Source organism: Phyllostomus discolor, chromosome 4 (genome assembly GCF_004126475.2).
Source record: "Phyllostomus discolor isolate MPI-MPIP mPhyDis1 chromosome 4, mPhyDis1.pri.v3, whole genome shotgun sequence".
NCBI classification, from domain to species: domain Eukaryota; kingdom Metazoa; phylum Chordata; class Mammalia; order Chiroptera; family Phyllostomidae; genus Phyllostomus; species Phyllostomus discolor.
The window spans coordinates 110,310,942-110,337,562 of NC_040906.2; the positions used below are offsets into that span (position 1 = coordinate 110,310,942).

General features: G+C 53.3%; 1 protein-coding gene across 2 annotated transcripts; it reads left to right on the plus strand.

Annotated features, from left to right (window-relative positions):
* The first annotated feature begins 629 nt into the window (after window positions 1-629).
* Window positions 630-24,849, plus strand: FGD2 (FYVE, RhoGEF and PH domain containing 2). Of its 2 annotated transcripts, XM_036024046.1 has the most exons (17): window positions 630-1,162; window positions 3,921-4,152; window positions 5,879-5,959; window positions 6,641-6,789; window positions 7,913-8,069; window positions 8,233-8,371; window positions 8,927-8,985; window positions 9,208-9,354; window positions 10,053-10,145; window positions 18,507-18,586; window positions 18,671-18,701; window positions 19,135-19,227; window positions 19,783-19,914; window positions 22,611-22,757; window positions 23,897-24,043; window positions 24,262-24,336; window positions 24,422-24,849. In XM_036024046.1, the coding sequence occupies exons 1-17, from the start codon at window positions 1,095-1,097 to the stop codon at window positions 24,635-24,637; spliced, it is 2,046 nt and encodes a 681-aa protein (XP_035879939.1). In that variant the 5' UTR covers window positions 630-1,094; the 3' UTR covers window positions 24,638-24,849. The 2 variants fall into 2 exon arrangements, with proteins under 2 accessions (XP_035879939.1, XP_028365291.1); XM_028509490.2 differs by lacking the exon at window positions 24,262-24,336 and having other exon boundaries at window positions 633-1,162; window positions 24,422-24,637.
* Window positions 24,850-26,621: the final 1,772 nt, after the last annotated feature.

A 26,621-nucleotide genomic window follows, 5' to 3' on the forward strand; every position in this document is an offset into this window, starting at 1 on the left:
GACAAGGACCAGTCTCAACAGGGGGCCCTGGCTCAGGAAGAAAGAGATCAGAGACCAGTGGGAGGGCCCCAAAGGGCCTCAGGGCTTGAAGGGAGCAGAGGCAGGGGCTGTCTGTGCCACAAAGGCTGGAAGACCAGGTGGTGGAGGAGACATCAGGCAGAGACACCCCACGTGCTGGGAGCAGGGAGCCTGGGGATGCAGCAGTCAGAACGTGGTCATCGAGGCTCCCAACTGAATCTTTGCTAGCACTGTGGACTTTCCCCTGTGCTTCGGAAACATGACCTCTTTTGTGTGCCTGCTGGGTGACTTCGAGCAAGTTACTTAACCTCTCTGATCCTCACTTTTTTCTTCTGTAAATTGGAAATAGTAATAGGATCCACCTCATAGGCTGTTGTGGATTAAATGAGAAAATACTTGTAAAACACTGAAGAGTGTGCGTTAACTATTATTACCATCAGAGTTTCAGGGAGGAAGTGGCCCTCCCTGGGGACAATGAGGTGGGGACAGCAGCCATTAAAATGAGAACCCCAGAAGGGAGGTGAGAGCACCAACTACTCCTCCCTGCCAGCCCTTGTCAGACTTGTGGTTGTTTTTAATTTTTTAAAAGCTGTTTTCTTACAGCAGTGAACAAGGTCAGAAGCAGGAAAGAAGTTGCTGAGAGAGGACCAAGTAGAAGTTCCTGAATCTTGTAAGAAAGTGTGGTTGGCCAGAGATGCTCTAACCAAGAATGCAGCCAAGGGCCCAGCTCCAGAAACTACCTCTGGGCCCTGTTGGCCCCTGTTGTGTGGTTTCTGCAAGTAGGGGTCTACAGGAGTGAAAGGTCAGCCCCTGGGAGGGGTCCTGGGGCCGAGTGAGCTCCTCCCTCTTCGGGGAGCACAGAGCCTTTCCCCTTCAGGCTGCAGCTCAGGAACCACTTCCTCTTTCTTCACTCTGAAGCCAGGAGCCGGCCTGCTGACCCCCGGGTCTGCTGAGCTCCTGGGAAAGAGGAGCAGATTCCTGATGCTTTAGCCCACCTGTGACCCCAGGTCGGGGTGACTGAGTGTGCTGGCTGGAGGCCTCTCTCCCTGCCTCAGGGGACCCTGGAGGCCTGCAGGATGGAGGCGGCGAGTAAGGAGAAGCTGACCTCTGTGTCCAATCTGGTGACTGCATTTGAGAACAGCAGGTATGGGGGGGGGGGGGGGGGAAGGATCAGCATGGCCAACTGGCTGCCGCCCTTCAGCTCCTCTGCCCACCCTGGGCCCCTGGGAAGCACAGGCTGAGGAGTGGGACTAGGGCCACCTTGGGCCCTCAGGGAGCAGCGCTCTCTCTGGGCCCTGCCCTGGATACCCACTCCTAACTGGGCAGCGCCCATGTCACTTGGTCATGGGCTCCTCAGAGCACAGGAGAACATTGTTCAGGCACTGAGGAGCTGGGTAAGGATGAGAGTGTGTGTTGGTGTGTCAGGGAGAGTCCAGAAGTGTGTGGTTATAAGTGACAGTGGGCTGCAGAACCCCACCCATTGCCCTTCCAGCGGAAATTAGAGCTAATACTTATCAAGCACTTATTCTTTATGACTAGAATAACCATATAATTTATCACTCAAACCAGGACACGCTTGACACTGAACATGAATGCCATTAATTATTTTGGTGGGGGTGAGTAATGCGGAAAAATCTGAGATGGCCAGACAAACCAGGATGTATGGTCTGCTTACCTATGGGGCCCTGTTCTGAGTGTATTGTATTACTTCATTTAATCATACAACAGCCTAACAGGGGCAGAAGGAGGTTCTATTTCTATTCTCATCTTATAGATGAGAAAATAAAAGCACAGAAAGGTGGGGAGGTTTTAAGTGCTTTAAGTTCACTGGCAATGGGTGACTCAGGGCCTTCTGTCTGAGGGAGAAAGGCTGAGTCAGATGTGTGGAGGTCACTGCTGGCTCTGTCAGGGGTTGTGTGTGTGTGTGTGTGTGTATGTGTGTGTGGTCTCACTCTGCAGGCATGTTAGGGACTGTCATAGGTGGGTTCTCTGGAAATAGACTCTGAGGTAGAGATTTATTTCAGGAGATTTCTGGAGGAACGCAGCACGGGGCAGAGGGAGAAGCTGGACCACTGTGCACTTGCAACAGAGGCCCCAGCCTGGCTCAGGGGAGCCCTGGACTGGGCTGCCCCTCAGGCTGTTCCAGCTGAGGCAAAGGGCTGAGCCTGTTTACCCCGTAGGCACTAGTCACTGTATGTGGACCTTGGGTGAGGCAGCTCCCCTCCAGGAGGGCAACTCCCAGCAGGAACCCAGTCAATGGCCCAGCAGCCCCCGCCAGCAGCAGTGGTGGGGAAGAGTGCCTCCGTCCTGAGGGGCTGTGGGCGGCACAGCCCAGCACCACACAGGAACTGTAGCAGACGTGGGAGCCTAAAGGAGGATCCCTGTCAGGAAGATTTTTTTCTTCCGATGATAAGCTCACAGCATTAGCACAATGCCAGCTCATGGACAATAGAGACCCCGGGAGGGGCCCAGACATTGTGCTGAGGGGACTCAGAGCAGTCAGAGCCTCCAGTGGCTTGCCGGCGGAAGTGGCATCGGTGGGGACCTAGAGGGCAGTTCAATTTCCTGAGCTGGGCAACCTCACCCTGCTTCTCCCAGGGTCCTTTGCCTAGCACGTTGAGTTCAGCACCGAGGACAGCTCTAGGAGCCACCTTCCTGGCCCACTGCCCCCTTGGGTGTGGAGAGAGGGCATGGCCCAGCCAGCACTCCAGGCATGCCCAGGGGGGCATGCCCCTGGGGGCCTTCAGCACGTGTGCCCTGCCCGGCAACATTCCTAGCAGGAGGAGGCAGCCCTCAAACCAGAACGCGGTCAGAGCAGACCCTGTCAAGAGGAGGAAAGTCACCCTTTACTGTGTGAGGGGCCCCGTGCCAGCTGCCGTGGCCAGGGCTTTCTTGCGAGGTCTTCCAGGGCTTTAGCTGATCTGAAACTGGGGGGTGAAGAGGAAAGAGAAGCTGGCCTGGGGCACTAGGAGAGAAATGCAGAAGCTGAAACCACATGTAGAACAGAAAGCCTGAGGCCCAGCTACTTCCAAGCGCTGCAGACACACAGGCGGAGGAACCAGGCACTGGGGCACCAGTGAGGGGTGGGGAAGCCCGTGTGGGGCTACCGGGGCTGGGTCACAATCTCATCTCTGCCTTGGACCAGCTGTGTGATCCGGGACAGGCCGCTTTGACCCTCCGGACCTATTTCTCCTTGACTCAAATGGGCAGGGGCAGCTTGGGGCAAAGGCTCAGGAGCCACCCTGCCTGAACTGAATCTCACCTCTGCCACCCTCTACCTGAAAGTGACTTATCCTCTCTGTACCCCGGTTTCCTTAGCTGAAGATGGGGGTAATGAAGCTTTCTCACAAAATGTTGGAAATTTTGTACCTGGCATGTTATCCATTCCCCAGCCTGTCCTCCTCCCCCTACCTATGCTACAGGTGTGTAGGGCACAGCTCCCACTGAACAGCCTCAGCGTCGGCAGCTCCACCCTTCCTTCACAGTGTTCTCTGGCTCCCACCTTCCCTAGGTGTAGCAGGTACCGAGGTTCTAAGGCCTTTCCTGCTGCAGAGACTAAAAGCAGGGGTGAGGTCCACAGGTGAGAGTGATTGGCAGCTGGGGGCTTCAGGGCACCTAAAAGCCACTGTGTGCATTCCTGGCTGCATTTTAAACAGGGAAGTATGTAGTTCCCCAGAGAACCAGGCACAGTTCCTGCTGACTCATTTCGAAGACTGGAGTTCCCTCCAAGAAAGTGTTGGGAGGGAAGTGGATGTTTTGCTTAGCAAACTGCTCCTGAGGGCCAGGCACTCAGGGGCCATGGCATCCCTGTGATTTGCATTAATCACCCCAAAATCCTGGCCAGGAGGTGCTGTTCTCCCCACTCTACAGACAGGAAACCCTCAGGTCTGCTCTCTTCTCAGGATGCCAGGAGCAGCGCCCGGAGCCCATGCACTGGAGACCAAGCATCACCACCCTGGGGGCGGGCCTCCCCCGCCCACTGGGCCATGGGAGAAGCCCAGCACAGAGGAGGCCCTGGGGTCTGGGACCAGGACAGTCAGCAGGAGGTACCTGAGCTCCCTGAAGGACAAGCTCTCCAGTGGGACCTGGAGGAAATCTTGCCACCCCAGGACCTACCCCGGGCCGGGGACACAGGTGCCTGGGGGCTGGGGTAGGAGTGGGGTGTTGGGGGTCCCCTCCACTGACCTCTTCCCCACACACTCTTCCCCATGTGGAAGCTAAATTGTCCTCATTAAAGGCTCTTGATGAGCTGTCTAGTTTGCACTCCACTGCCGGCATTATTCCACATGTCCCTCAGTGCAGGAGTCTTCTAGGCCAGGGAATGCAGACTCAGATAGCTTCGGGAACTTGTCCAAAGCCACACAACTTGGAGCAGTCTCCACTTGTAAGCCAGGTACCCATTCCAGGGGCGGCCTCAGTTTACCCACTGAAGGAGGCAACAATCCCAACTAGAAACAGAGGTCAGTACTAATTCCTGCACTTAGACAGGTCCTGGAAAGCTCACCTCCTTTCTCTGGGTTTCAGATTCCTCCTCTGTGCAGTTCAAAGGTCAGGCTGCACGCTACTTGGATGTGAAGCCAGGCTGCCAGGGGTCATGTCCCGGCTCTTCTGCTTACTGACTGCGTGACCTCGGGCATGTCACTCTAACCTCTTTGGATGATCATAGTGGAATGTTCTGGTTAATAATTGCTACGTAACAAACCACCCCCCAATGCTGTAGTCGAGTACAGTTTATTATTTCTTAACAATTTTTTGACTGGAATACTATTCATTGGTTTTTCTTTTATTTTTTAAGATTTTATTTATTTATTTTCTTGGAGAGCAGGGAAGGGGGAGAGGAAGAGAGGGAGATAAATATTGATGTGTGAGAGAGACATCCATTGGTTACCCCTCGTACATACCCCAACCAGGGACCAAACCCACAACCCAGGCATGTGCCCCAGCTGGGAATCGAACCAGCAACCTTTTACTTTGTGGGACAAGGCCCAACCCATTGAGCCCCACCAGTCAGGGCTGGGTGGTTTTTGTATTGGTCCCACTGGAGGGTTTGTCCTACTCCACTAGGGCTTCCATAACAAAATCCCGCAGCTGAGGTGACTTAAGCAACAAATTCATTTTCTCACAGTTCTGGAGACTTGAAGTCCAAGATCAAAGGGTCGGACTTTGATCTTGGCAGGGTTGGTTTCTGGTGAAGCCTTTCTCATTGGCTTGCAGGTGGCTGGCTGTCTTCTTGCATGTCCTCATGTGGCCTTTTCTGTGTACACTGTTTTCCTGGTGTTTCTTCCTCTCCCTATAAAAACACCAATGGGCTTATGACTACCTTATGACTTCAATTAAACTTAACTGCCTCCTTAAAGGCCCTGTCTCTAAACACGGTCACATTAGAGGTTAGGGCTTCAACATAGGAATTTGAGGGAGACGCGACTCAGTTCATGACAGGGTCCCCCACGTGGCTACAGTTGGACGGTGGCTGGGGCCGGGATGCCCACAAAGCTCAGCTCTCCCGCCTGGGACCGCCGAAGCCCAGGTCCAGCAGGAATGCAGAACGGCTAGGAGTCGCAGGGCGTCTCCTCTCCACGAGGTCTCTTCAGCAGGGCACCCAGACCTTCATACACAAGGCTCCCAAGACAGCACAGGCAGAAGCTTCCAGGCCCTTTGGGGCTGTGGCCCAGAACTGGCACGGCCTCACTTTTGCCCCATTCTCTCAGTTAAAGCCACCCCAGTGACAGCCCAGAGGCACTATGGGAGAGCCTAAATGCCGGGAGGGGTGCTTCACAGGGGCATCTTTGGAGACCATGCCCCAGGTCCCCACCAGAGGAGACCAAAGCTGTCCTCTCATTCTCCCCCAAACCTCCTGCAGGAGCCTGAGGAGAAGAGGATCGTCCAGGAGCTGCTGGAGACGGAGCAGGCCTACGTGGCGCGACTCCACCTGCTGGACCAGGCCAGTGGCTGGGCCTCCCCCACCTGAGCCCCAGCACCGTCTCCTCACCCGACCCCTGCCCTCCCTCCCTACCCACCTCACCAGAGCTGAGAGTTAGGCCCCCTCAATTTGATTCCGGGAAGCCTGAGTCCTCTAACCCCACTGGCTACAGTTGGGGCGCAAACCAGGAACAGCCCATCAGCACCACTCCCCATTCCGATAATGGTGATCATGGTGCCAGGGCCTCACCTGCACAGAGGATACGCCAGCCAGGCCTTCCCGGCCCCACACAGCGTCCTCATCTGCATCCCAAAGCAAACATCCTCAGCATTGTCACCCCTTCCCTCTGTCTTAAGGAGCCCCCAGGCTAAAGGGTTCAATCACCGAACATCAGCAGAGGAATCTTTAGCCTGACAAAGTCTAAGGCCCTGACAAATTCCAGACGGGCCCATTTCCGACATTCATCAGCTGCCAGCCTTTGGCCAAGTCCTTGAATGTCTAGGCCAGGGTCCGCCCGTCTGTAAAGTGACCAGAAGACTACCTTCCCCGCCTGTGTCTTCTGGGGCCGTCGTGAGGGTGATGGGAGAGTAGGGAGGTGGACGCGCTCGACGCCAGGACCCTGACCCTGGGCTGTGCTCGTCCCCCCTATGCTGTGGGTGGCTCCCCTTCGGTGGAAGGCCACTGACCCTGTGGCGGCTGCAGGTCTTCTTCCAGGAGCTGCTGGAGGAGGCCCGCAGCAGCAAGGCCTTCCCCGAGGACGTGGTCAAGCTCATCTTCTCCAACATCTCCTCCATCTACCAGTTCCACGCACAGTTTTTCCTCCCAGAGCTGCAGAGGCGGCTGGATGACTGGTGAGGTCCACCAGGAGCCCCGAGCCCACTGACCGCAGCCCTGACCAGACTGGGGTGCAGCCTGCAGGGCACGTGCTGTGTGGCCATGGCGGTCTCCTGCACTGGGCTCACTGTCTGCACAGGGAGGTGCTTGGACAAATGAGCCCTGGGAGGCTGTGTGTGTGTGTGTGTGTGTGTGTCCTGGGGAGGGGATGGATCAGGTCCTCACTAGGCTGGGTGACCCAGGAGGCCGTGCTAACTGAGGGCTTCCTATGTGCCCGGCCCTTCCCATGTGGACTTTACACCTATTAACGCAATCCTCCTATCAGCCCCTGTGTGACAATGCCATCGTGGTTATGCAAGAAACCCTCTTTGTTCTCAGAAATGATCGCTAAAGTATTTAGTGGTAAAATTACTTGCTTCATATATTTTGCCAAAGAAATGCCACAATGTCTGGGACGTCCTTTAAAATTCTTCAGCAAAGAAGAATGTTAGTAATTGTTAAATCCAGGGATGAATATACAGGAGCTCATTGTTACATCCTTTTTACTTTTGTTTGCTTAAAAGTTTTTATAATATGTATTTTTTAAAGACAGCCCTATGAGGTTGCCTACCATCATTTACGTTTCTCCAGAGGGGAAACCGGAGTGTAGAGAGGTTAGTTGGCGTGCTGTGGACACGCGGCGAGAGTAAGCGGTGCAGCAGAGTCCGACTCAGGCCGCCGGCTCCTGGCTGCTCTGCTCTCGCAGCCCCTGGGCTGAGCGACCTTCAGGCCCCACCACAGGAGGGTCCTGGATGGGTTCCTACCCTCCGAGTCTCAGTTTCCTCATATCTGGGATGGGCCCAGGACTGTCTGCCTGCAGGGAATTGAATGAATGGAGACATGCCATGCTTGGCACGTGGCCCTCGGTATCGTTACGAGAAGAAGCACCAGGTGGTTCAGAACACCTGTGCCGGGCGCACACGCTGCTGAGCCTGTGGGGGAGCCAGTCCGTGGGAGAGAACGTGGGAGAGAACACGACTCACACATGTGGGAGGGCGACCTGGCCCCCATGACTGCACCCAGAAGGGCAGCAGAAAGGCTATTGGGGGATTTCAGGGAGGCCCTCAGGCCAAGGACAATACCTGGGTGCCCCTCCTGCAGGACAGCCACCCCCCGTATCGGTGACGTGATCCAGAAACTGGCCCCCTTCCTGAAGATGTACAGTGAGTATGTCAAGAACTTCGAGCGAGCCGCTGAGCTGCTGGCCACCTGGACTGACAAGTCTCCTCCCTTCCAAGAGGTTCTCACTCGAATTCAGGTGAGGTGGGGGTGGGGGCGGGGCAGAGCCTGCACTGCCACCCCCACGTGCGGTGGCTCAGTTTCCCCAGTGTTCTGGGGCACCTCCCAGGCTCAGCGCTTCCGTGAGCCCCCCACCCCTCCTGCTCTCATCCCACACTGCCCCTCCCCTGTGCCTCCCCAAGAGCAGCAAGGCCTCGGGCAGCCTGACCCTGCAGCACCACATGCTGGAACCTGTGCAGAGAATCCCACGCTATGAGCTGCTGCTCAAGGACTACGTCCAGAAGCTGCCAGAAGAGTCCCCAGACCGGGCTGATGCCCAGAGTGAGGACACCCCCAGGGGACCCAGGGGGCTGGGGAGGCCTGAGCTGTTCCCATAAGTTTAATGAGCACCTACTAAAATGGTTATAATGAGCATCGGCCGTCAACTTCAATCATTGGTACTTGGGAGACATTACCTTTGCCATTAGCCATTTTTTACAGACAAGGACACTGAGGCCCAGAGAGGTTCCTGGTAACTGACTTGCCCAAGGGTACACAGCCAGAAAGGAGCAGAGCTGGGATTTGAAGCCATGCCCATAGGAGGCCAAAGCCCGTGCCTTTCCAGCACCCACTGGGTCTGGCTTGGTTTGGGGAGCAGTGAGAGACACAGAAGCCAAACGCCTAAGCCCTGTCTTTCCGTGGCTTCCAGTCTCCCCACCAGGGTGGGAGACGGCCCCCATCACCCAGAACCTCATGTGCTGGGCTGCACAGGCAGGGCTGCCCCGGGGTGCTCAGAGCAGGCCCAAGGCCACTTTGTCAAGCCTCAAGGACCTCCTGCGTCCACCACCAGCCCAGGTGCTCAGGCGGTAACTCTGGCTCTGCTCCCCACCCCTTCAGAAGCCCTTGACATGATCTTCTCAGCCGCGCAGCACTCCAACGCAGCCATCACTGAGATGGTGAGTGACCGGCCCTCGGTGCACCGCGGGACCCTGTCAACCTCCCCCTGTGCTCCCAGCCCCCAGCCCGCCCAGGTCTCTGCATCTGCTCCTCCCCTGATCCCTGTCACTGGCCCCACTGCCCTTCCCCCACCCCACCCCTGTCCCTGTCCACGCGAAGCAAACCTTCTCGAAGGAGGTGGGCCCCGCGGGGCCTCGGCTGAGGGCACACCCTGTTCCCAGGAGCGGCTGCAGGACCTGTGGGACGTGTACCAGCGACTGGGCCTCGAAGATGACATAGTGGACCCCTCCAACACCCTGCTCCGCGAGGGCCCTGTGCTCAAGATCTCCTTCCGCCGCAGAGACCCCATGGAGCGATACCTTTTCTTGGTAAGGGGATGTGGGGGGCCCCCGGCCCCGGGAGGAAAGCCGTGGGCCACACTGCCTGGGTCAGGTCCCGCCTGCCTGGGTCTGCCCAGTGCTGCGGGGGGAAGAGGGGAGAGCCTGCTTTTCGGCTCTCTGCTCCTTTGGTCCTGGCTGACCTCGGACAAGTGCTGCCTCAAGGCCTCTGGGAGCCCCAGACAAGGGGTTTCCTAGATATGCCCTCGGAAGCCACAGGATCGGCATCTGAACCCAGTCTGTTTGGCTCCAAAGCCTGTGGTATCATTTGTGCTCTAGGAACACACGGCAGGAGGGACTTAAGTTAGCTACTTGGAAAAACCGTCTGGGTTTGCACCAAAGAAGCCAGGGGTCTCCTGGAAATCTGGAAACTGGTCCTGCCTGGTGGTCAGGAGGAGGGAGCTACCCTTGCATAAGCCCCTTTCCCTGAGTCCCCGTGAGAAAGGCCTCATAGGTTTCTGAGCTCAGCTGTGGTCCCTGGGTGCTCACAGGTGGGGCAGCCCTGCAGTGACATCCTAGTTGGATCGGGGTCCAGACAACCCCTTTCTCACAACCTGTGGCGTCCTGGGAGCTGGCCCAGAGTGTGGAGAGAGGGGTGGGAGAGCAGTGGTGCTGGGCCCCCTCAGGGAAGCCCGGCTGGGCGTCTTCCTGCGCCACCGCCGCTCATGCTCACATGGTGTCTCCCGCAGTTCAACAACATGCTGCTCTACTGCGTGCCCAGGGTCATCCAGGTGGGCGCCCAGTTCCAGGTGAGGACCCGCATCGACGTGGCCGGGATGAAGGTGAGAGGTGCCCCAAGTGCTGTCGGGCTTCATCCTGAGAGTGGGCCCAGGTATGGGGAGTAGCCAGAGGTGCCGACCTGGGTTCTCAGTCCAGGAACCCAGGCCCGGCAGGGCTGGAGCCGGTGTGGACGGGGAAGTGCAAGGGGTAAGAGCTGTCTGGTCTGTGCTCCCAGCCTTCCTGCCCAGGGCCCTTCCCAGCCCCCGGAGGCCTTTGGGGCGCCAGAGCCAGCCTGGCCCCACTCGGTCTTCCCTGTCGTCTACACCAGTGCTTCCAGAACGAGCATGGGTGCCGGAGTCCCCTGTGGGGGTCTTGTTCGAATGCAGGTTCTGACTCAGTCGGTCTGGGGGTCCTGAGATTCTGCCTGTCTAGTCAGCTCCCGGGCAGTGCTGACACTGCAGACCCACAGGCCACACCTGAGTAGGAAGGGCCTCCACTGCGAGCTGGGCTGGGTCTCCACTGCCATCTCCCCACGCAGAGGTGGCCACAGCCATCCGCAGGGGTGCCCCTGACGAGGCAGCCGCTGTGGTTGGGCCCTATGTCATCAGATCCTCGTAACAGCCCTGTGATGTAGGGCTCTTATTATCCCCTGCTTTGGAGTTTTTAATCTTTTAGAAATAATACTTTTATCGCTTTAAAAATACAGACCATTCCAAAATCAAACACTATAAAAATATATACAATGCAAAGTCCCCTCCCCACCGCATCCCCTCGGTGCCCTTCCTGGAGGCAGCCTTGGCTTCTCGGGAGGCCTTCCAGAGGCATCTTTGCCAACACAGACTAACACAGTATTTACCATCGCTTCCTTTTCTTTCACATAAACAGTGAAACCAGTTTCATGCACAATATTTGGCACTTAGCTGTTTTGACCTGCTGGAGTGATCTGGCTCCGGAGATTTCGAGCCTCAGCACAGCAGGAGGTCGCCTTCCTTTTGCTGGGCTGCCTGGTGTTCCAGGTGCGGGTGGGCTGCGCCTCACTCAGCCAGGCCTCTATTCGGGACGTTCACGCTGTTTCCAGCCAGCAGTCTGCAAATGAGTTGAATGACTGTGTGCAATTTGCCTGTGTATGCATATATCTGTACTTAACTCTATTTTTAAAAAGATTTCATTAATTTACTTTTAGAGAGGAGAAGGGAGGGAGAAAAAGAGGGAGAGAAACATCAATGTGTGGTTGCCTCTCTCACGCCCCCTACTGGGGACCTGGCCCACAACCCAGGCATGTGCCCTGACTGGGAATTGAACCAGCAACCCTTTGGTTAGCAGGCTGGCGCTCAATCTACTGAGCCACAGCAGCCAGGGCTGATTCTATTTTTAAAATAAGGAAATAAACTCTGATACATCCAGACAATGGAATACTATGCAGTGATAAAACAAAATGAGCTATCAATCCTAAATGCATATGACTAAGTGAAAGAAGCCAATCTGAAAAGGCTACATGATACCAACTACGTGACATTCTAGACAAGGCAAAGCTATGGAGACGGTAAAAAGATCGGTGGTTGCCAGGTGTTAGCGGGGAGAGAGGGATGAATAGACAGAGCACAGAGGATTTTTAGGGCAGGGAAACTGTTTTGTGTATTGTAATGGTATACACATGTCATTATACATTTGTCCAAACCCACAAAGCACCCGATGCTGAGCACGGACCCTGGCGCACACCGTGAGCCTTGGGGGAAAATGGTGTGTCCGTGTAGGTCCCTCAGTCGTAACGAAGCCCCATTCTGGGGAGGGCTGTTTATAATGGGGGAGGTTATGCATGTGCGAAGGCAGGGAAATCTCTACCTTCCTCTCAATTTTGTGGAGAACTTAAAACTGTTCTAAAAAAATTGTCTTTAAAAAATAAAGAAATCAAAACCCAGAAGGTTAAGCAACTTGCTTGGAGTTAAACCAGGACTGAAGGGTCAGGTATAGCCGAGCCCAGAGTCCCTGTACTAAGGCTTCACCCAGAGGGACAAAGCATGCGGTGGAATTGCTGGTGCAGCGCAGGGAGTGATGAGGGCCTTCCCAGTCGCTCCTCCCTGGTCCCTCCCGAGTCCAGGTGTCTCCTGAGGGCTGGGGCTGGAGGAAGCATGTGCAAGCTCCTTTTTTAAAAATGTTCAGCTACAGTTTATATTCAGAAATATTTTAGTATTTGTGTTAGTTTCAGGTATGCAGCATCATGGTTAGACAATCATAAACTTTACAAAGTATTCTCTCCAATGCTTCTGTACCCATCTGCACCATACATAGTTATTACAATATTATCAGCTGTATTCCCTGTGCTGTACTTCACATCCCTTCGACTATTTTGTATAATAACTCCCAATTTGTGCTTCTCTGTCCCTTCACCTCTTTCTCCCCGCCCCCAAACCCCCTCCCCTCTGGCAACCGTACGTCTGTTCTCTGTATCTGAGTCTGTTTCAATTTTGTTTGTTCATTTATTTTGTTCTTTAGGTTTCACATATACGTGAAATTATATGGTATTTGTCTTTCTCTGACTGACTTATTTCACTTAGTATAATACATTCTAGGTCTACCCATGCTGTGACAAATGGTAAAATTTTATTCTTTTTTATGGCCAAGTAATATCCCATTGTATGTATGTACCACAACTTTTTTTATCCACTCAAGTGTCCGTCTACTGATGGACACTTGGGCTGTTTCCATATCTTGGTGATTGTAAATAACACTGCAGTGAATGTAGGGTGCAATTCTTTCGAATTAGTGTTTTGGTTGTTTTTTTGTTTTTGTTTTGTTTTGTTTCATATAGATAGCCCGGAGAGGAATTTCTGGGTCATAAGGCAGTTTCATTTTTAATTTCTTGAGGTATCTTCGTACCACTTTCTAATCTGCATTTCCACTAACAGTGCCCAAGGGTTCTCTTTTCTCCACATCCTTGCCAACCCTTGTTGTTTGTTGATTCATTGATGATGGCCATTCTGACTGGTGTTAGGTGGTGTCTCACTGTGGTTTTAGTTTACATTTCTCTGATGATTAGTGACATTGAGCATCTTTTCATGTGCCTGTTGGCCATCTGTGTGTTCTCTTTGGAGAAGTGTCTGTTCAGGTCCTTTGCCCATGTTTTCATTGGATTGTTTTTTCATTTTGTTGATAGTTTCCTTTTCTGTGCAAAACCTTTTTAGTTTGATATAGTTTCATTTGTTTATTTTTTCCTTTGTTTCCCTTGTTTGAGGAGATACGAGATCAGAGAAAATATTGCTAAGAGAGATGTCAGTGATTTTACTGCCTATGTTTTCTTCTAAGAGTTTTGTGGTTTCAACTGTTGCATTTGTCATTAATTCATTTTGAGTTTACTCTTGTATACAGCGTAAGAAGGTGGTCTAGTCTCATTTTTCTGCATGTATCTGTCCAACTTTCCTAACACCATTTGTTGAATAGATAGTCTTTACTCCATTGTATGTTCTTGCCTCCTTTGTCATATGTTAACTGACCATATAGGCATGTGTTTATTTCTGGGCTCTCTATTCAGTTATTGATTCATGACTGTTTTTATTTCAGTACCATGCTGGTTTAATTACTATGGCCTTGTAGCATAGATAGACATCAGGTAGCATGATACCTCCAACTTTGTTCTTTCTCAAGATTGCTGTGGCTATTTGGGGTCTTTTGTGGTTTTATATCAATTTCGGGCTTATTTGTTCCAGTTCTGTAAAGCATGCCATTGGTATTTTGATAGGAATTTCATTGAATCTGTAGACTTGGGCAGTGTGGACATTCTAATGATGTTCATTCTCCCTGTCCAGGAGCACACTATGTGCCTCTGTTTATTTGCGTTTCTTCAGTTTCTTTCTTCAGTGTCCTATAATTTTCTGAGTACAGGTCTTTTACCTCCTTGATTGAGTTTATTCCTAGGTATTTTAGATGCAATTTTAAATGGGGTTATTTTCTTAGTTTTCCTTTTTTGATTGTTCATTATCAGTGTATAAAAATGCAAATGATTTCTGAATATTTATTTTGTATTCTATTCCTTTACCAAATTCATTGAGCAGTTCTAGTAGATTTTTGGTGGAATCTTTAGGGTTCTCTAGATACAGTATTGTGTCACCTACAAATAGTGACAGTTTTACTTCTTCCTTTCCAATTTGGGTATTTTTTATTTCTTCTTCTCTGATTGCTGGGGCTAGGACTTCCAGTACTGTGTTGAATAAGATGGTGAAAGTGGACATCTCTGTCTTATTCCTGATCTTAAGGGAAACACTTTTAGTTTTTTCCTGTTGAGTGTGATATTAGTTATGGGTTTGTCACATATGGTCCTTATTATTTTGTGATATGCTCCCTCTATTCCCACTTTGATGAGAGTTTTTATTATAAATGTGTGCTACATTTTATCAAATGCTTTTTCTGCATCTACTGATATGATCATGTGATTTTTATCTTTCATTTTGTTGATGTGATATATTATGTTAATTGATTTGCAAATATTGTAACCATCTTACATCCCTGGAATAAACCCCACTTGATCATGGTGTATGATCTTTTGAATGCATTGCTGAATTTGGTTTGCTAATATCTTATTGAGGATTTTTGCATCTATGTTCATCAGGATATTGGCTTATAATTCTCTTTCTTTGTAGTGTGTTTGTCTGGTTTTGGAGTTCAGATGATGCTGATGGCGTGTGCAGGTGTGTGTTTCTGGGAGCCTCAGTGGGTGGGACTGAGAAAGGCAGGTTCATGAGGAGTTAGTTACATAGACCAGGGGTGTCAAGTTCATTTTCACTGGGGGCCACATCAGCCTCGAGGTTGCCTTCAAAGGGCTGGATGTAATTTTAAGACTGTATAAGTGTAACTACTCCTTAACTGTTAAGTGAGAGCTCAGCACTGCCGCCAGGTAGGAACAAGGTTCTGGGCTGGATAAAACAGGTGGAGGGCCGGATTTTGCCTGTGGGCCTCATGTTTGCCACCTGTGACACAGATGGACAAATAGAGATGGGCAGCCCTGTCTTAGGACTGGCAGAAACCCAGGCATAGAAAAGAAGAGGCGCAGATCGACAGATAGAAAATGCCAAGAAATGCAAAGACTAAAACAGTCATCAGGAAAAAATACATAAAGGTGGGGCTGGGGGTGTCAGGCACTCAGGGCTCGTGAGCCCAGTGCGTGCTGGCTCCCTGGAGCTGCCAGTCCCAAAGAGTGTGCTCCCCGCAGGGCCCGTTTGGTGCCCCAGCGGCCACACAGCACCCTCTGCTGGATGGCACAGGCCTGCCAGATGGGGAGCGGTCCACACACTGTGTCTGCGTGGGAACCGCTGTCTGCATCTCAGGTTTGGAGGCAGATCTGGCCTTCAACCACCATGACATTTCCCACTGACCTGCAAGCCCCTGGCTTCCTCCTTCCTGGGAGTCAGGGAGGCCTAGTTCTCAGCAGCTGATTCTCCCAAGGTCTGGCTTGGTCCTAACGCTGTGCCATCCTACACAGGGCCAGCCTGGGAGGAAGGAAGGGATGTGAGATACACACACACGCAGGGTCTCCATGTACAACTGTGCAGGTTGTGTGCTGCACAAACACACCTCATACACAGCAGCCAGCATAGGTGGTATAGTCACAACTCTTGTTGTCCAGCAGAGGGCAGTCAAGCATCTTGTTCCAGGAACACTGGATTAGTATGCCAGTTTACCAACAGATGTCAGTAAGGTGTTTTGAGGAAGTGGTGTCTTTGGCTAGTTGGCACAAAGGTACCATATAGGCTGCAGGGGCCTGAACCAGCCCAAGCTTGGGCACTCTGCAAAGTGATCTCCAGAAACCATCCTGTCTCTCTACAGAGGTATGTGGTCCTGGACCCCAGGTCAGCAGCTGCCCCATTTCTATAAAAAGTATCATATTTTCCTACCTCTGGACTCCAAACCTTAGGTTTCTCCCTTCTTTTCCCTCTCTCCTCTCCCTCACCCAATTAGTCGTGGAGTCTTGCCAGATTTCCTAATATTGTTCCTCAGGTAGAAACCTCTTCTCCCTCCCCCCGTGCAGGCAGGCCAGTACCATTTCGGGTATCACTTCCACACTAGCCTCTGGGGTACTGGTCTGTCCCATTTCCCCCAGACCCAGCCCTTCGTCCCTTACACTCAGATGCAGGAGCAACTTCCCAAGGACGTCTTTCCACTTGAGCTTCTCCATTTGCAAACCCTCAGAGCCTCCCCATTGCCAAGAGTGTTAAGTCCAAATCACATTAGGCCGTTACAGAGTGGGGCAGACTGATTTCCTGGGCCTGGCGGGAAGATGAGTCCTGGTGTGAAGAAGGGTGTCCCCAGAGTCTGTGCTCTCTGGGACCTGGTGAGCCGCCCTGAAAGTCATCACATACGCCAGGTCACACGTGGCAGCGGCCAGCAGAGGGGGCTCAAGTGTCAGATGGATTCAATGGCAACAAAATTCCCCCACACCAGGCCTTGTGGGCTCTAAGTTTATGTCTAAGCTTCCCTTTGTGCCTCTCCCCACTGCCTGGGAGAGGTCTGTGCTCACAGGACTCTGAGCTTGGGTGGAAATAAACATTCTTCCATTTTATCCTTGGAGGCCAAAGACCTGAGTTTGAATTCTCATTCCGCCATTTAGGTGCTATGTTACCTCAGGCAGGTCCCTTGCCCTCTCTGAGTCTCCATTCCCTCATCCCCTAAATGAGGGTGATAGTATCTGCCTCACAAGATTGCTGTGAAGGTTTTCTTTAACTTTTTACAAACATTTTAACTGAGAAAAATAGAACCCTATATCCTGGTTTTAACAATTGCCAACTCAAAGCCAGTCTTGTTTCCTCAGCATTTCCCCTCTGAATTTTCTCTTATCACTTAAAAGCAATCCCAATTACATAATTATTTCACCTGTAAATACTTCAGTATGTCTGTCAGAGATAAGAATTTTGGGTGGGGCTTTGCCCTAAAAGATGAGAACAGTACCATTATCACATCTGACAAGTGGATAACAATTATTTAGTCACATCAAGATCCTTCAGCCCTGGCTGGTGTGGCTCAGTGGATTGAGTGCTGGCCTGCAAACCAAAGGGTTGTTGGTTGGATTCCTGGTCAGGGCACATGCCTGGGTTGTGGGCCAGGTCCCCAGTAGGGTGCATTCGAGAGGCAACCACACATTAATGTTTCTCTTCCTCTCTTTCTCCCACCCTTCCCCTCTCTAAAAATAAATAAATAAAATCTTTGAAAAAGATCCTTTGGGTTTCCTTGACTGTCTCATAAATGTGTTTTCACAGCTGATCTGTTTGAATCATTTGTGATATGCTTCTTACATCCCTTTTTATATACTACACTTCCATTTCCCACTTTTTTTCTTCTTTGTTTGTTGAAAAAATCGGATCCTTTCTCTGGTAGAGGATTTCATCGTCTGGGCTTTGCTGACTGCACCCCTATGGTGTCATTTAACATGTCCTGCGGCCTCACATATTTCTTGTAAACTGGTAGAGAACCCAGAGGCCTGACCAGATTCAGCCATGCGGGAAGCCAGAGCTGCAGAGAGACGCCGCCCTCGGGGGCACATAATGGCTTTTAAGTGTAGGATTGATCGGTGGGTTCAGCAGTTGTGCAGATCGAATGAGAGCATGTGTGGAGAGCCCTGGACTCCATGCAGAGCTGTCACTTAGTAAGCTCCCTCTGACTGGCAGCTTTCATAATGGCCTTGGGACCTGCAGCATCCTGGGTGAGAGGATGGTGAGAGACAAGGAGAAATTGATCACCCAGTTCATGGATGTTTTCGAGGGTGGATCTCTATGGTCTAGGAGTTGGGTAATCAATCCCTTCATTCAATGTAGGGGGAAGGGCAGCAATTTTCAACCGGTGTGCTGTAAGAATCTGTAAGACGTGCACTACCTGACTGTTTAGTCAGGGCACTGACCTTTTTCCTTAGAATGTCAAATTGAAAAATGACAACAGCCAACACAACATAACCATCCAGTGTGAATGAATCAAAATTGTACCTGTTTTTTTTGTCATATCAGCAAAAAAAGCATATTCTTGGCACACTGCAGAACTGTAGTAGTTTATGTGTGCCGTGAGATGAGAACACAGTGCAGATCGCTGGGGCAGAGGGGCTCACTGCAGGCCGTAGATCTGCCCGTGCCAAAGCTGTGTCCCCCAGCCCAGTCTGCGGCCCAGTTTTCATTTCCGGTGAAGCATCTGCCAGGAGCTGTCACCCTGACTCACACTGGGCCAGTTCAGCAGCTGCTCAAATCCCAGGAGCCCTTAGCACCACTTTTGTAGAGCAAGGCCCAGGGCAGGTGCGTTTGCTTGGGGTTAGGGAGGTGACGAACAAGCTCACTCTCTCTGTCCCAGGAGCTTGAATTGTCCCTTGGGCACAATCCATCTCCTTCCACCCCACTGTGCCTGGGGTGGGGCCGGGGACAAGTCTGAACGGCTTCCCTCCTATTTCCGAGCAGGTGCGGGAGCTGACTGATGCGGAGTTCCCACACTCCTTCCTGGTGTCCGGGAAGCAGCGCACCCTGGAGCTGCAAGCCAGGTAGGCGGGAGGGCTGGCTGGGGGCAGGGAGGCAAAAAACTGGGAGGGGCCGCTTCCCTAACACCAGTGTTCACTTCCGAGCAGGTCCCAGGAGGAAATGATTTCCTGGATGCAGGTATCAGACCAATCCAAGGCCCCTAGGACTCTGACCACACCCCCTCCTCACCCAGGAAGAGGGAGGGCTGTATGCTTGTATGCTGGGTGGGGTATGGAAGGGTGCTCGTGCCTCTGCTCCTGCCTGGCTGCTCCCTGCTGTCCCTCAGGAGTAGCTCCATGGTGGTTTGAAGGCAAACCTGAGTCCAAACCTTGCTGTCCCTCACTGTCTAGCTGGGACGAGTCACTCAATATCCTCAGTTTTCACATCTGTAATCTGGGGGTGATGTTCCCTCTTCCTTAAGTCAGCCCGTGTGTGCTGAGAATCCAGTGCCTGGAACCAGGAGGCTCTCAGCAGTGTTTGTTGAGTGTGCGGATGGATGGCAGATGAGCAAGCTCGCCCCCCCCCCCCCCGCCCGGCACCCATTTAACCAGCTCCCCGTGCCCCCGTCCAGGCCTGCCAAGCAGCCATTGACCACATCGAGAAGCGGAATGAAACCTTCAAGGCTGCAGTCCAGGGCCCTGAGGGAGACGCCCAGGGGCAGGAGGTGAATGCGGAGTTTTTGTTCCTCCCTGGAGACTCACAGGGCTTGAAGGGACCGAGGAAGCCCACCCGCCCACCCCGACATCACCCTACTTGGAGGCTCAGTGCCCAAGGTTCCCCATTAGCAAACAATTCCCATGGGAACCTGTGTACACAACTCATCATAGGAAGGACTTTGCGACCATATGGCCCTGGCTGAGGGGGTGTTGCAGGTTTGGGTTTGAAGGTGCCTGAGAAATGTAAGACCTGGGGAAGGTCTCCATCCCGGGAGGGATGGGATCAGGGACACTGTGACTAGATTTCAAATCTGAGCTCTGAACTGGGCTCGCTGGTGTCTCTGCCAAGTCACTCAACCCCTCTGGGCCTCAGTTTGCTCACCCGTAAAGTGGGAGTGATAGCGCCTGACCTGCCATACCACCTTCATCAGTGCGACCAGCTCCATGTGGACGGCACGGGGAAGCACCGGGCACAGAACGCCTGCCATAAGCAGGCGGGGAGGGGCCCGGCGCTCAGGGAGTGGGCAGAAGGGTCATGAAGTGCCCGTCCTGCTGCCCCACAGCTGCAGTCCGAGGAGCTGGGCCTGCGGGCGCCACAATGGGTCCGGGACAAGATGGTGACCATGTGCATGCGCTGCCAGGAGCCCTTCAACGCCCTGACGCGCCGGCGCCACCACTGCCGGGCCTGCGGCTATGTGAGTACCCCCGTCAGCACCCCTGCCAGCACCCCTGCCTCCCACCAGCTCAGCCTGCTTGCAGTGGTGTGGCCCAGGAGCGCTGGCGGAAGCTCTGCGCTGGGTTTTTGAGCTGCCTCGTCTGGACCTCCCAGTGCCCACCTGTGAGGCAGGACCTGCTTGTCCCCATTTTACACATGGGGAGGTGGGGCTCAGAAAGTCTAAATGACTCGCTCCTCAAGGCGCTCCTCGAGGCCACCCTATTAGTGCACCTGCTTTCTTCCCACCATTTCCCAGACCCGGCAGCAGGAATGGTCTCCAGTTTGAGGGGGAGGGCCATGCAAGCCCCTCAGCCCCCTCCCGCCTTGCACTCCCCACGTCCTTATCCCCACACCTGCGACACACACCCCTCATTGTCCTCTCCTCATGACTGACCTCTGCTCGCTGTCCTCTCCTCTTCCTTGCAAGTCCACAGTGCTCCTGTGCCTGACTGGTTCTGTTGCTAACTCTGCCCTCCAGGTTCAGGCCTCAGTGTCCTCACCTGTACGATGGAGGTTATAATACCTCCCTCCAGGGTGGTGGTGAGGACTCAACAGAAGAAGGTTCACCCTTCCCTCTCCTCCTCCGTTCCTTCCCCCTCCTCAAGAGCTCAGGCCAGGCTCACTCAGAGGAGCGAGTCACCAGCTGACTGAGGAAGGGACCTCCCCACTCTGGGCTGAGCTTGCCTGGCTTTTTAACCATCCACAGCACTTGAGCTGTTCTCTGCCGACATCCCAACTCCCTCCACGTACTCTGCAGAGAAGCCCTTATGACCTTAGTCTTCAGTGAACTCTGGGGGCCGGGGGCCAGCTGGGCAGGTCGGGTCAAGGAGGTGTCCCCACATTGTGTTAAAATACAGTAAGAACACAGAGTAAAAGTCTAGGACTGGGGATACACCTCTGCTGAGATTTAAGCGGTGAGTTATATCCTGGATCTGGGGATTAGCTGCTGTTCTTATTTATGTCTATAAAATAAGAGTTGAGTTCACTCACACTTGTGACTTAGTAAAGTAGTTCCTAAAAAGTATTTAAATGGTTAAGAAATACAAAAAGCCACAAGAACAATATAACAACTTGAAAAGCAGTTGCATGGAAGAAATAAAATATTCTGACAACTAAATGAAATATATGATCCTTGACTGGATCCTAAATTGGAAAACAAAACCCACCACAGAAGTCATTTTCGGGACTGTTGGTGGGAATTTGATTACGAGCCATGTGTAAATAGTAATTTTGTACCAATGTTACATTTTCTGAGTATGATCACGGCATCACGGATGGGCAGAGACTGTTCTTGTTCCTAGGAGACACCAGCTACATGTTTAAGGAGAAGGTGTCATGATGACTGTAATTTATACTCAACTGGTTTAGGAAAAATAAAATGCAGAAAGAGCTAAAGCACATGTGGCAAAAATGTTAACAATTGGGGCATTGAGTAGTGGCAGGGTATCACTGCATTATTCTTTGAACTTGTCTGCAGGTTTAAAATTTTTCAAAATAAAAAGTTGGTAGAGCAGAAAAGAAATACTAATAATATTTTCAAAAGTAAAAAGATACTCCCAAGGTAGTTGAAGTCCCCTGCGTGAGGACGTGAAGCGTCCTTGGCCCGATTTTGGTTTCTTTCTGCCTAGCCATACCTCTCTGCACTCCGTGAGTCATCCTTTCATGGGCTGGTGCCCAGTTTCTGTCTCCCGCTGGCCAGGCGGGAGCCCTGTGAGGGTGGGGCAGGCCCAGGCCTCCTCCCGTGGGGCCCTCCCAGTCACGGGCTGTGCTGGGCGCACCCAGGAGCTCACTGACGAACAGCCCCCACCCTCGTCTCCAGCTTTCACTCCCATTTCCAAGCCCATATCCTGGACTCACAGTGACACCCTAGTGTTCCTGGAAGTCGAGTCCTGAAGCACCCCATGTTTCTTTCCAAGTCTTGTCATGCTTCTTTCACCCGGTGTCCCCAGCACAATCCATGTTGGCCTTCTTGGGGGCCTCTCCATGGTGGGCCCACTCCACAGAGTACCCACGGCAGGTCTTCTTGGCAAGAACAACTAGTCCGTCACTGTTACATTAGAACACATTTGACTCTAAGATTGAGCAGAGTGCAAAATTTGCATGCACCTTAAAGCTAAACTGCAGAACTTGAAGGACATGTCCTGTTTGTGGAGGGCCAGTTCTGCCATGAGCTGAGCAGCCTTTGGCAAGCGGCTGCCCCTCTGGGATGCCCTGTTGCTTCCTGTGAGGCCAGAGAGGATAAAGACCCCAGCGCTGTGCAACCAGTGGGCTGCTGGGAGAGTCTGGTGGGATGGTGGAGGGGACAGAGGGCACTTGGAAGAGTGAATAGGGTATAAGGGGTGTGTGCAGGGCAAGCCCCTGGGATTAACCACTGCCTTCACTGAAGGGGAGTCTGAAGGGGAGAAAAGCCGAGGCACCTGCAGAGGGGGCCAGGTGGCAGCCCCCCGAGCTGGGGAAGCCCAAAGCGTGAGCTCTCCTCCTGCATCTTGGCCTCCAGACAGCTGTCTCTCCGCCAGTGCCGGGGACGGCCCCTCTCTGCCTGCATTCCTCTCCCGAATCTTGCTCTTTCTTCCTCTTGCCCCTGGTTGCTCTCACACCCCCACCCAGCCAAGGTACAAACACGGTCCTCCCCACCTCGCCCGAGGCCCCAAGCCCCTCCTGCCCCTTCTCCCTCAGGTGGTGTGTGCCAGGTGCTCCGACTACCGGGCTGAGCTCAAATATGATGACAACAGGCCCAACCGAGTCTGCCTCACCTGCTACACATTCCTCACCGGAAATGTGCTCCCCGAGGACAAAGATGATAAGAAGCGGGGCATCCTGGAGGTGAGGACCACTCTTCCCCCATTCAGCAAAAGTTTACAGGACTCCCACCGCAGCGGGCACTGTCCTAGGTGCTGAGGAAAAGCCAGCCATGGCCACGCTCTCCCTCCTCTCTCTATCCTTCACCCCTTCCCCTACCAGAGCCGGGCCTGTCACCACAGGAAAGCAACTGTTCACTCCAGGCTGTCGTCCAGGCTCTTCCACTCCCCCTCTGGGTCCCCACCCAGATGGCACCGCCTCTCTGGACAGTGTTTGCTCACATTTCCACCCCTGCCCCATAATCCTAGGAGCTGAGGAGAGCTGGTGTTACTGACTCCACATTACAGATGGGGAGACTGAGGCTCCAGGTCAGGGTCCCACTGCTGAAAAGAGGCAGACTGGAGATCCCATTCTAACTAGAAGGGACTTCAGGGACCAGACCCAGAGCAGCGATGTGCCCAAGGTCGCCCAGTGAGTTGGGAGCCAGCTCTCTGACCTTGCCACAGATGTCCTCTCTGCCACCCTTGGGGCCTGGCTGAGCCACTCCCTGCCCCACAGGCGCTCCCCAGGCCGCCCCCTCGCTGCTGGTCAGCACCGCTGGGGCACTAGCTGTGTTCAGCCACGTGCTACACATATAATGCAACCCAGCCCGGATGCTGGGCACCACTGCCCCCTGCCCCTCCTTCACTAAAGGCCGGGTGGACATCCCACGTCCCTGGGAGGGAGAAGACCCCAGCCTATTCCAGTGCACATGCCTCCCAGGTTTCCAGTTGGTTCCTTTTCATGGGCATCTCCCTGCTTTCCAGTCCTCCCCATTACTTTTGGTCCAGCCCCTGCCCCCACCCTTCCTGGCCATCCGGCAACACGGTCCGCTCCTAGAAAGAGGGGGTGGCCAGTCTTTTCTTGGGTCCCAGCTGCGTTCCCTGGGGGGACTTTCAGGTGGTAAGCTCTCCCAGCACCTGCCCCAAGTTCAGGCTGGCCGAGGTTTGACCACGACTCTGCCACTGGCCAGCCGTGCGACCACAGGCTCACGAGGGGACCTCTCTGAGCCCCAGGGACAAATAGCCCCACCTTGCAGGGTTGCTGCAGGATTAGAAACGGTGACTGTCCAGCTCCCAGGCGGATGCCTGTCATCTAGCATGTGCTCTGTTCTCTGGCTTTAGAAGGGGTCCGCATCGGGGTCTGAGCAGAACCTCATGTGCAGCTTCCTGCAGCTCCTCGGGGACAAGTGGGGCAAGGGCAGCACCCGGGGCTGGTGTGCGATCCCCCGGGATGACCCCCTCGTGCTCTATGTCTACGCTGCTCCTCAGGTAATGCCTTCACCTGCCCCCCCTGCCCCCCCCCAAACACACACACAGGTCTTGGCCTTCTTGCAGCGTGTAGGATGGGGGGAGGGTGAGTATTGTTGGCTCCGTTATCTCAGATGCAGAAACTGAGGCCCAGTGAGGACATAGTTCTCTGGAGTCACAGGATTAGTGGCTTTCAAAGTTGGGCCCAGTCTCCAGGACACAACGGCTTTGTTCTCAAGGGGCAGCAGACTCTCTGCTCTGGTGCCCTTCTGCCAGCCCTCCTGCCTCGAGGGTGTGTGGGAAGTGGGAGGCAGGTGTGTGGCCATGACCTTCAAGCGACTGTCTGAGGGGCGGGCCGAATGGGAGGACAGCGGCCCACGGCTCTCTCCTCCCTCTCAGGACATGCGGGCCCACACCTCCATCCCCCTGCTGGGCTACCAGGTGACCGACGGACCCCAGGGGGACCCCCGGGTCTTCCAGCTGCAGCAGTCAGGCCAACTCTACACGTTCAAAGCTGAAACCGAGGAGCTGAAGGGCCGCTGGGTGAAAGCCATGGAGCGGGCCGCCAGTGGCTGGACCCCCGGGGAAGCCGGTGACGGGGACCTGTCTGACTGAGCGCAGCCGGCTGCCCCCCTCAGAGCCTGGCTCCTGCCACAGGCCGCCCCCGTGGCCTCTGTGACCTGCCACCCAAGCTGAGCTTTACACAGTTGATTTCTGATCATCTGCGCCCAATGTGTCCGTTGGGAAGGCAGACGTGGTGGCCAAGCGTGCCAGTTTGCCCAGGGTTGAGGGGATTCCTGGGATGTGGGACTTTCTGTGGTAAAACCTGGGAAGTCCCAGGTAACCCAGGACTGGCGGTCACCAGTGTGGTTCTTGCCCTGGGCTGCACAGCAGTATCACTGGAGACCTTTAAAAAAATATGCCCATAAAAATATATAAATAAACTAAAACTACCAGTGCCTGTAGCCACCACCGAAGATTTCTGATTTAATTGGGCTGGCGTTGGGGAGGCCTGGGTGTGTCTCGGGAGTGTCCCCACGAGTCTAACGTGCAGCCTGGGTTGCCCAGGCGAAGGAGAAAGAGAGCAAACGACCACTGGCTGGGCACCTACCACGATAATAATAATAATAATAATAATAATTAAGAAGAAACATCTGCTGGGCCAGGCACTGTGCTATGTACTTGACACAGACTATCTCATTTCACCCTCAGGAGTTGTGGCCCCGCTTTCCAGATGGACACTGCATCTTAGAGTGGTTCAGTCGTTGGCCCGAGGTCACACAGCTAGTGGACGCCAAGGCCAGTGTTGAACCTAGCACACCAACGTCAAAATTGTCAGGTGGCAGAGCATTGGGCAAGCGAAGAGGGGAGTTGAGTGGAAAAGGAAGAGGGGGGAAGGAGTGAAGAAAAGGTGGGGGAGACAGGAGGGGAGAAGTGAAAGGAAGGAGGTGGGGAAGGCAGGTACCTCTGTTAGGCCCCTGGCTGGTGGGTGAGGCTGCTTTTTCACAAGGAACCACCAGGGGGTGGCAATGGTCAGCCAATGCACACTGTGGCCCCAGGCGGGGCCCTGACACCCGATGTCCCTTCCGTCAAGTCCAGACACTGCCAGGCTCTGCTCTTCAAGAAGGGCAAGCGGACAAGTTATAGCCTTTGCCTGCTTCCAGGACAAGCAGTTTTTCTGCCCCCGACCTGAGGCCACCTCTCCCCGTGGGGTGTTTTGAAAGCCCAAGAAAACCTCATGGCACGATCCCTGGGAACCAGGCTGGCCACAAGTTCATCCATTCATTCAACAAGCATTTGTTGAGCATCTTCTATGAGGCAAATGCAGTTCCTGTACTGGGGATACAGCAGTCAACACAACAGACAAAAATTTCTGCCTTTATGGAGTTTATGTTCTAGTGGGGGAGACAATCAACAACGTAAGTTTGTAAAATGTAGAGCATATCAGTTGTGATAAGTGTTTAAATATGGTGATGAACCATCCTGGACTTTCCTATTTTTACAACCAAAAGTCTCCAGTCCCAGGAAACCCTGCAGTTCCAGGCAAACCCGGATGGTTGGTCACCCTAGTAGAAGCAGAAAAAGCAAGAAGGGGAATGAGGGAGAATGGGATGTGTGTGAGTGTGTGTGTGTTTAAAAAGAAAATCAAAGAAGGCCTCACTGAGAATTTGATGTTTGAAAACAATCACAAGGAAGGAAGGAAGGGAGCTACGCAGACATCTGGGGGAGGAGCATTCCACGTGGCGAGAAGAGCCAGTGCAAAGGTCCTGCAGTGGGAGCCTGCCTAGTGTCTGCAAAGAACAGAGAGGGGGTGAGTGGGGCTGGATCAGAGAACACAGGAAGGTGATCATGGGAGAAGACGCTAATCATCATTAAACCAAGGTTAGGGGTTGGGGGAAGCAGGTGGGAGGCCTTCAGAGGGCCCAGGGAGAGCAGGGGCCATTAGAGGGGCCGGCTTCATTTTAATAAACACCCCTGCTGCTTGTTGTGACGCAGAGACTGAAAGGCATGGGGGTGAAGACAGTTTGCAGGCTATGCAGCAGTCCAGGTGGAGAGGTGGTGGCTTACGGCAGGTTGGAGCATTGAAAGGGGTGGGAAG